Genomic DNA, 10,070 nt, shown 5'->3' on the forward strand with positions numbered 1-10,070 from the left:
GCAAAAAGACAACTAAAGCTTACTGCAAATTTAAAATTTTTGTTACAAGCCGTGTTTCGTTAGAGCCTATTTATTTTTGTTACAAGCCGTGTTTCGTTAAAGCCTATTTATTTTTGTTACAAGCCGTGTTTCGTTAAAGCCTGTGTAAAGTTAATTTGTTTCAATGTTCCGGTAGGCACCTGCGGCTTATAGACATGTGCGGCTTATTTATGTTCAAAATATATTGATTTTTTTAAATTCAGTCGGTGCGGCTTATATTCAGGTGTGCTTAATAGTCCGGAAATTACGGTAGATCCCTTCCCCTCCCTTGGCACTGACAGACGGTCCCCACTAGATCCCTTCCCCTCCCTTGGCACTGACAGACGGTCCCCACTAGATCCCTTCCCCTCCCTTGGCACTGACAGATGGTCCCCACTAGATCCCTTCCCCTCCCTTGGCACTGACAGATGGTCCCCACTAGATCCCCTCCCCTCCCTTGGCACTGACAGACGGTCCCCACTAGATCCCTTCCCCTCCCTTGGCACTGACAGACGGTCCCCACTAGATCCCTTCCCCTCACTTGGCACTGACAGATGGTCCCCACTAGATCCCCTCCCCTCCCTTGGCACTGACAGACGGTCCCCACTAGATCCCTCCCCTCCTTTGGCACTGACAGACGGTCCCAACTAGATCCCCTCCCCTCCCTTGGCACAGACAGACGGTCCCCACTAGATCCCTTCCCCTCCCTTGGCACTGACAGACAGTCCCCACTAGATCCCTTCCCCTCACTTGGCACTGACAGACGGTCCCCACTAGATCGCCTCCCCTCCCTTGGCACTGACAGACGGTCCCCACTAGATCCCTTCCCCTCACTTGGCACTGACAGACGGTCCCCACTAGATCCCCTCCCCTCCCTTGGCACTGACAGACGGTCCCCACTAGATCCCTTCCCCTCTCTTGGCACTGACAGACGGTCCCCACTAGATCCCCTCCCCTCCCTTGGCACTGACAGACGGTCCCCACTAGATCCCTTCCCCTCTCTTGGCACTGACAGACGGTCCCCACTAGATCCCCTCCCCTCCCTTGGCACTGACAGACGGTCCCCACTAGATCCCTTCCCCTCTCTTGGCACTGACAGACGGTCCCCACTAGATCCCTTCCCCTCTCTTGGCACTGACAGATGGTCCCAACTAGATCCCTTCCCCTCTCTTGGCACTAGCCTTTCAATGTTTGCAGATTTGTAGGGTGGAAGAAATACTGTGGAATCTTTACCACTGCTTATACCTAACCAGACCTTTTACACATGCTAGCATCGAGGGGTTAAAGGGAGAGGGATAGGTTGTGATTTGGGACAGGCAGATACTCTTCTCCATAGACCAATGTAACAACTACACAGGGTGTAGTGGCTTACTATGACCACCAGGGTGCACACCTCTCATGCCCTTTCTTGGTCCTCATGGTGGTATTCAGCAGTGCTGATGTTCTCTCCCCTGTACACAAGCCCAGTCAGTGTGGTGATAGAGCTCTTCACTTTGAAGAAACGATATACATCCATAGGACAAGTTGTTCAGGTGAGGCAGGTGTGAGTGACAGCATTACAGTCTCTCTATGCTGCAGGTTCTCTGAAAGGTGTGGACTGATTGTCCTCTCAACATTCTGACCTGTGGACTGAGGAGTCTGTTGCTGTGCTGTCTCACCTATGTAACACTCCCTTCCTGTGACTGAGCGCTCAGAGCGCCTGTGACTGAGCGCTCAGACCTGGAACAGGGAGGGAGGGAGGGAGGGAGGGAGGGAGGGTGGGAGGGAGGGAGGGAGGGAGGAGGGGGGTAGGGAGCGAGAGAGAGAGAGACCATACAGTGAAATGCTTACTTACGAGCCCCTAACCAACAATGCACATAAAAAATAAAAAATAAATTATAATAAATAAATTAAAAATATGAATAACAAATACAAGTAATTAAAGAGCAGCAGTAAAATAACAATAGCGAGACTATATAAAAGGGAGTACCGGTACAGAGTCAATGTGCGGGGGCACCGGTTAGTCGAGGTAACTGAGGTAATATGTACAAGTAGGTAGAGTTATTAAAGTGACTATGTATAGATGATAACAACAGAGAGTAGCAGCGGTGTAAAATAGGGGGGCTGGTATAGAGGTCTTGGATGGCAGGAAGCCTTGCCCCGGTGCTGTACTGGGCCGTATGCACTACCCTCTGTAGTGCCTTGCGGTCGGAGGCCAAGCAGTTGCCATACAAGTCAGTGATGCAACCAGTCAGGATGCTCTCAATGGTGCAGCTGTAGAACCTTTTGAGGATCTGAGGACCCATGCCAAATCTTTTCAGTCTCCTGAAGGGGAAATAGGTTCTGTCGTGCCCTCTTCACGACTGTCTTGGTGTGCTTGTTAGTTTGTTGGTGATGTGGACACCAAGGAACTTGAAGCTCTCAACCTGCTCCACTACAGCCCCGTCGATGAGAATGGGGGCCTGCTCGGTCCTCTTTTTCCTGTAGTCCACATGTTGAGGAAGAGGTTGTTGTCCTGGCACCACACGGCCAGGTCTCTGACCTCCTCCCTATAGGCTGTCTTGTCGTTGTTGGTGATCAGGCCTACCACTATTGTGTCATCGGCAAACTTAATGATGGTGTTGGAGTTGTGCAGTCATGAGTGAACAGGGAGTACAGGAGGGGACTGAGCACGCCCCCCTGAAGGGCCCCTCGGACGTGTTGTTACCTACCCTCACCACCTGGGGGCGGCCCGCCAGGAAGTCCAGGATCCAGTTGCAGAGGGAGGTGTTTAGTCTCAGGGTCCTTAGCTTATTGATGAGCTTTGAGGACACTATGGTGTTGAACGCTGAGCTGTAGCCAATGAATAGCATTCTCACATAGGTGTTCCTCTTGTCCAGGTGGGAAAGGGCAGTGTGGAGTGCAATAGAGATTGCATCATCTGTGGATCTGTTAGGGTGGTATGCAAATTGGAGCGGGTCTAGGGTTTCTGGGATAATGGTGTTGATGTAAGCCATGACCAGCCATTCAAAGCACTTCATGGCTACAGACGTGAGTGCTACGGGTCAGTAGTCATTTAGGCAGGTTACCTTAGTGTTCTTGGGCACCGGGACTATGGTGGTCTGCTTGAAACATGTTGGTATTACAGACTCGGACAGGGAGATGTTGAAAATGTCAGGTTGAAAATGTTAGTAATTGAATATTGATGTTAATGTCTATATTATTGCCAAACATATTCTACAATACCCATGAGACATAGGCTATAATGTATTTTTAAGAGGAATCATTGGTCTCAGTAAAGTGATTCAGTTTTATGCACAGGAATTAAAAGAAACATTGAGAATATTCTGAACTCAATTTCGGCCAAAAACCTGAATAATTCAAGAGCATTTATGACTGTGAGGGAGTAAAGAGAACTGCCAGGTAAATGGGAAAATATAATTCGTTTCACTTTCCCCTCAGCTCTGTCTGTGGTGACGCCATGCTCTCCAAATATAACTCTGCTCCCCGAGGCGTGTGCCGTGCAATGTGTAAAAAAATCACATTTCTCCTCGTTTCTCTCTCATGTCTAAACTCACCTTGGTGTTAAAATAGTTTTACCGTCCTCCTCACCTATGTCAAGAGCAGGCCTAATTCATTACACTGTGTTTCATTTACACTTAATTTAACTTTTTTAAATGTTTTAAATGTAACCTTTATTTAACTAGGCAAGTCAGTTAAGAACAAATTCTTATTTACAATGACGGCCTACCGGGGAACTGTGGGTTAACTGCCTTGTTCAGAACGACATATTTTGTATATTGTCAGCTTGGGGATTCGATCCAGCAACCTTTCGGTTACTGGCCCAGCGCTACATGGTGTGTCTGTATCATATCAATTAAAAAAAGGGGTGTAGTTATCAACATTCCATTCCATATTTGTTTTGAACGGTTTGGACCTACAATTTACTCATAACGAGTCACAGAATTGTTCAGAAATGAGTACATGTTCAAATTGATATAGGGAACACTAAGAACAACTAATTATGAAAATAAGCTACCTAAATGTACTGATATGAGTGACAAGTTACTGACAAGTGCGCGCGCGGTGGAAACGTTCCTAATGTGAACAGGAGGGGTTAACCTGCATTAAATGCACACTGATGACGTTGAAGATGTCTAGAGATTCGCACAGTTGGACGTCCAATAAAAATGTGGTGTGGTGTCTGAAGGTGTTTAAGGCAGGTTGGCAGGCTACATGCAGACTGTGCTGTGAGCGAACATATCCTACCTACCACGTTGTCTCATCTCACAAGCCAAGAGCGCCTCTCCTCCGTCCTCGGAAAAACTCTGTCGAATGTCAGAGAACAGCTGGGAGCTTAACATTTCAGAAGTCTGGCGGTTTCAAAAGTCTCGTCTCCCTGCTCACAGAGTGACTGTTGTGTTCAGCCAAACGGAACGCTGCGCTTCAACAACTTAACAACTTTTAAAGTGGTGAATAGAGCAGTGCAACAACGTGGAAGGAATTTCTCATAGATGTCCACTCAATTGGAAAGAGGCCTACAGCTAGAGACGACCAAGCTTAATGCTCTGAAACTCCAATTCGATGAGGAGATTGATGTGGAAAGTCTCGACGGATGCCTGCCCGAGGAGCGGCACGGCGGCGCGGAGAAAGGAGCGAAGGTGGTCACGGAACAGCATCCGCCGCAGACGCCGCGCAAGACGACCCGCAGCCCCAAATGCGCCCGCTGTCGGAACCACGGCGTCGTGTCTTGTCTCAAAGGCCACAAGCGCTTCTGTCGCTGGCGTGACTGCCAGTGCGCGAACTGTGTGCTCGTGGTGGAGCGGCAGCGGGTGATGGCTGCGCAAGTCGCACTGCGGAGACAACAGGCGACAGAGGTGAGTGTCAGGGACATCCGACTTTTACTGGCAGGATATCATTTAAGAAAGATAAATATCATATAATGTAGGCCTAAATGCTGTGTGTAAATGTTTTGTAACTTGTGTCAGTCCATGATTATGTAATTACAGGTTAATACAGGTCAGATATGATGACTAACCCTTGTTCCTTTTTGTCTACATTTGCTTTTGTGGAAATTGAAACAAGAGAACAATTAATTGTCCTAATCTATGTAAAAAAATTGCCTATGATTTATATATTCCCTTAGATAGTGTGTGACTAAGCAGATTCATATGCATTGCTCTTAACTTTTGTGATGATGAAAACAAGAACAATATTGTTCCATATTCCCTGAAAAAAGCATAGGCTGTTGTTGCTTTACATTTCTGGATAGCATAGGTTATGTTTTCCTGTTATATTTGTTTTATTTATACTGAACAAAAATATAAATGCAACATGCAACAATTTCAATGATTTTAATGAGTTACAGTACATTTCATATAAGGAAATCAGTCAGTTGAAATAAATAAATTAGGCCTTAATCTATGGATTTCACATGACCGTGCAGGGGCACAGCCATGGGTGGGCCTGGGAGGGCATAGGCCCACAGACTTGGGAGCCAGAGCCACACACTGCGGAGCCAAGCCCAGCCAATCAGAATTAGTTTTTCCCCACAAAAGGGCTTTATTACAGACAGAAATATTTCTCAGTTTCATCAGCTGTCTAGGTGGCTGGTCTCAGACGATCCCGCAGGTAAAGAAGCCGGATGTGGAGGTCCTTGGCTGGCGTGGTTACACCTGGTCTATGGATGTGAGGCCGGTTGGACGTACTGCCAAATTCTCTAAAACAATGTTGGAGGTGGCTTATTGTAGAGAAATTTGAGACATTTTTGGCATTGTGTTGTGGCAAAACTGATTTTTGTTTTAGAGTGGCCTTTTAGTGTCCCTAGCAGAAGGTGTACCTGTGTAATGATCATGCTGTTTAATCAGCTTCTTGATATGCCACACTTGTCAGGTGGTTGGATTATCTTGGCAAAAGAGAAATGCTCACTAACAGGGATGTAAACAAATTTGTGCACAACATTTTTGAGAAATAAGCATTTTGTGTGTATGGAACATTTCTGGGATCTTATATTTCAGCTCATGAAACATGGACTATACATGTTGCGTTTATATTTTTGTTCAGTATAGATTTAGTTATTCCACTCATAAAACTAATTTGTTTACACTCACAAGCATTTATCATAGAAATTGTAGGCCTTACATCAAGGAAACTCAATTGTAATTATTCTGTAACAAACAAGCAACTTCATGCAGTAGCCTACAATACATTACAGAGGTTATGACTATACTTACATACCTGGTTTAATGTAATACATTATTCCTTCATAATTGACCCATGCTCTACATTTTCTTTCATTGTTTCAACTAATTATTATTAAGTAACAGACTTTTTTAGTTTACTAAATTTTTTTGGTCAAAGTGTTACCCAAACTTTTTTTGCTGGCAAACTTAGCTCCAAGCAAAAATTCAGTCAACTTAAAACGACTCAACTCATATGTTCTTTCAACTAGAAATAAATATTTGAGCATCTTAACTAAAAAGACTGTGGAACTGGTTATACACATGAAAATAGTGCCTGTAACATACAATGTTTTCAGTTGACATATTTCACACACTTTGACATACATGAATACATTGTGCGTGTTCATTTATGCAGTAATTATAATTCAAAATGTCCGCACCTGGGATCTGAACTCACTTCTTCCTCCTACTCCACCATGTCTGTGTCAATTATCACTTAATCTGACTATTCTCTCATCATTGATTTGATTTACTTATTTCAGCAATTTAATATCTTTCTGTCTAGTTGTCTAATGTTGGTGGGGAATATTAACCTGTTTTAATGATACTCCTGAATCACTATCATCAATAAAATAGATGTACTTTGAAGTGAATGTACTTTGAAGTGTAGCAATACAGGTGAAATCAGTAATTGACACAGACATGGTGGTTTAGCAGGGAAATTGGTATGCCGTGAACCAAGAGATTGTGAGTTCAAATCCCAGGTGATGAACTGTATAAATGAACATGCACAATGTAATCATGTATGTGAACGTGTGTCAAATATGTCAGTTGAAAACATTGTATGTCAAAAGCACCGTGTGAGTAACTAGTTCCACGGCCTTTTTTAGTGGAGATAAGAATTGTATGAACATATGAGACAAGTTGAGCAAATACAACATTTTAAGTTGACTGTTTTTTTGCCTAAGTTTTCTCAAGTTGGGGCTAAGTTTGGGCCAACTAAAAAATAAAAGTTCAGGTAACACTTTGATCGAAAAGTTGAGTAAACTAAAAAAGGCTGTGGAACAAGCTACTTGATAATAATTAGTTGAAACAACTCTTCTTTTTTTTACAGCGTGGGGTTAATGCATATGTAAATATATTTCAATTTATGTTATCTCTCCCCCATTCCTCTGCAGGGTAAAAAATGGGTCAGAGGAACAGCCGCACCATTACCTCGCACAGCGTATCAACGCTACACCAGAGCACCTAGCATCCTAGCTAAGAGTATCTTAGAGGGTATGTATCACCTAGCATCCTAGCTAAGAGTATCTTAGAGGGTATGTATCACCTAGCATCCTAGCTAAGAGTATCTTAGAGGGTATGTATCACCTAGCATCCATGCTAAGAGTATCTTAGAGGGTATGTATCACCTAGCATCCTAGCTAAGAGTATCTTAGAGGGTATGTATCACCTAGAAGTCTAGCTAAGAGTATCTTAGAGGGTATGTATCACCTAGCATCCTAGCTAAGAGTATCTTAGAGGGTATGTATCACCTAGCATCCTAGCTAAGAGTATCTTAGAGGGTATGTATCACCTAGCATCCTAGCTAAGAGTATCTTAGAGGGTATGTATCACCTAGCATCCTAGCTAAGAGTATCTTAGAGGGTATGTATCACCTAGAATTCTAGCTAAGAGTATCTTAGAGGGTATGAGTGATACACCAATGCACCTATATACTTCAAGAGTATCTCAGAGAGTATGTATCAGTGACACACCTGTTGTAATACAAATTATGCAAATGAGAGGATATGGAATTACACATTGTGTTTACCAGCGAGCGGTTGGGAGGGACAACGTTGTTTTGAGGTTGTGTTTCTTCTACCTTCCCCTGAGTAAGCACATGAACGTGTACACACACTAGGCCATGCCATCACAGCTGTGTTTAGAGCATCTACTTTGCCTTTATGAATTTTGACTTAATTTACCTAAATAAACTTTGTGAAGTGATTATATTAAAACAGAACGTGTTCTCAGGTACACTCTGAGAGAAAAAAGTGCTATCTAAAACCAAAAAGGTTTCTACGTCTGTCCCCATAAGAGAACCCTTTGAAGAAGCCCTTTTGGTTCTAGGTTGGGTTTCTGTATAGCACTTTATGACATCTGCTGATGTAAAAAAAAAGCTTTATAAATACATTTGATTGATTGATTGAGGTAGAACCCTTTTGGGTTCCATGTAGAACCCTCTGTGTAAAGAGTTCTACATGGAACCCAAGAGTTCTACCTGGAACCAAAAAGGGTTCTACATGAACCAAAAAAGGTTATCCTATGGGGACAGCCGCAGAACCCTTTTGGAAATCTTTTTTCTAAGTGTATCATTAATCATTAGGCAGGTAAATTACATTCAGTCTTGTTTACTTCCCTATAGGCTACAAACCCCCAGTGAATGAGGATGGACCCTGGTCCAAGCGAGGTCACTTCTCCGCGGTCAGTGCCCGGATGAGGAAGAGGAGGGCGTTTGCTGATAAGGAGCTGGAGAGTGTGATGCTGGAGAGGGAGCTGAGACAGAGAGAGCTGGAGGACCTATCAGGTCTCACCCTGCTTCAGCACCCTGCCCTGGCAGGGCTGCCCTCTTCCCCCCACCACTGCTGCTCACAGAAGGACCCCGGGGTGGCCACCTACGTGCCTCTGCACAAATACAAACCGGGCCCTGTGCTGTATGAGTGTGACTTCCACTGCTACCAGGAAGAGGTCAAGGCCCGATCCACAGCAGAGAGCGGTTATGGTTACGGTCAGTTCATGTCACAGTGTAACTCTAACTCTGTAATTCTGGAACAAATGGAGCAAGCCAGGGAGAGAGCACTAGAGAGCTGGAAGTGTTCCAGGAAGAGGGAGACCTGTCAAGAGCCGTCACTCCTGCCCTCACTACAACTCCAACAGTGCGGGAGTAGTTATTCTGAAGGCTCAGCTGATCTGGACAGGGATAAGGCCACGCCAAAAAGGGTAAAAGATGATCCAACGGCTCCAACAGCTCCAAAGTTCGACATGCCAAAAACAGCCCTCACACACTCTGACTCTCCCTCTGAGCCTAAGCATGTGTTTCAGAGAGAGGAACAACCCTATAGGCACAGCAGAGTCTTAGAACCTCACCTCCTCCCACCCAAGGACTGGTCAGCAGGGGGGACTAGGCATCATGACAGGCCTCAGATCAACTCAGTGAAACCCACAGTGGTGAGGCAGCCATTACCGTTCTCAGTGGAGTCACTGCTGAGGGCTTGAAGAACTCTTGGTAATAATCGTTAGCTAGCAAGAAATAGAGGTGTCTATGCTATATCTAAAACAGTGGAATGTAGGTGTTACAAATATTTTGGTAGCACTTTACTGTAAGTGTGCCAATATTGTTTTTCAGAAGTGCATTTTCTATATCAACACTGGTTGTGAAATTTGTAACTAGTGGAATATTTATACCCCAATCTATTTTGAAATGTTATACATTTGTTAGTTAGTTTTATAAATTGCTCAGCATTTTTCAAAGGATTGTAAGATATTGTATTTTGAAAGCAATAAACTAGACATGTATCTACAATGTAACATGTTGTATAATCTCCAGTTTGTATTCCCATAACATTGTCCTTTTTTCTTTTTCTAACCGCTAACTTCCTTTAACTTAAAAAAAAACGTTTCATGTGACATATTAATGTGTTAGTATACTGTTGTATGTGCTATACTCCCTTGGCTAAGGCAACTGTAAAATAACTAACACTCTCTCATTTAAATAATTCAGAAGATACTTTCACCCGTAAAAATGATTTGAAAAGGTGAAAGTAGAGAGGTCAGCTCCTGAACTGCTCCGCGGTGCGTTTTGTATATCCCCGATCACGGTATCCACACTGCCCGCTCCTGTCCTCCCTCACAGGGTTAACGCTGTCAAAA

General features: G+C 44.1%; 1 protein-coding gene across 1 annotated transcript; it reads left to right on the forward strand.

Moving 5' to 3' along the window:
• The first annotated feature begins 4,194 nt into the window (after window positions 1-4,194).
• Window positions 4,195-9,728, forward strand: LOC115158740 (uncharacterized). Its single transcript, XM_029708024.1, has 3 exons — window positions 4,195-4,853; window positions 7,337-7,436; window positions 8,566-9,728. Exons 1-3 carry the CDS (start codon window positions 4,491-4,493, stop codon window positions 9,414-9,416), a joined length of 1,314 nt encoding a protein of 437 aa, XP_029563884.1. The 5' UTR covers window positions 4,195-4,490; the 3' UTR covers window positions 9,417-9,728.
• Window positions 9,729-10,070: the final 342 nt, after the last annotated feature.

This window comes from Salmo trutta, chromosome 22 (genome assembly GCF_901001165.1).
Source record: "Salmo trutta chromosome 22, fSalTru1.1, whole genome shotgun sequence".
Classification (NCBI taxonomy): Eukaryota; Metazoa; Chordata; class Actinopteri; order Salmoniformes; family Salmonidae; genus Salmo; species Salmo trutta.

Bases quoted from the DNA above. Each gene is read 5' to 3' on its own strand.
- LOC115158740 (XM_029708024.1), top strand. From the start codon at position 4,491: ATGTCCACTCAATTGGAAAGAGGCCTACAGCTAGAGACGACCAAGCTT. The intron at 4,854-7,336 runs GTGAGTGTCAGG...ATTCCTCTGCAG, and splicing joins GGAGACAACAGGCGACAGAG to GGTAAAAAATGGGTCAGAGG. The intron at 7,437-8,565 runs GTATGTATCACC...ACTTCCCTATAG, and splicing joins AGCTAAGAGTATCTTAGAGG to GCTACAAACCCCCAGTGAAT.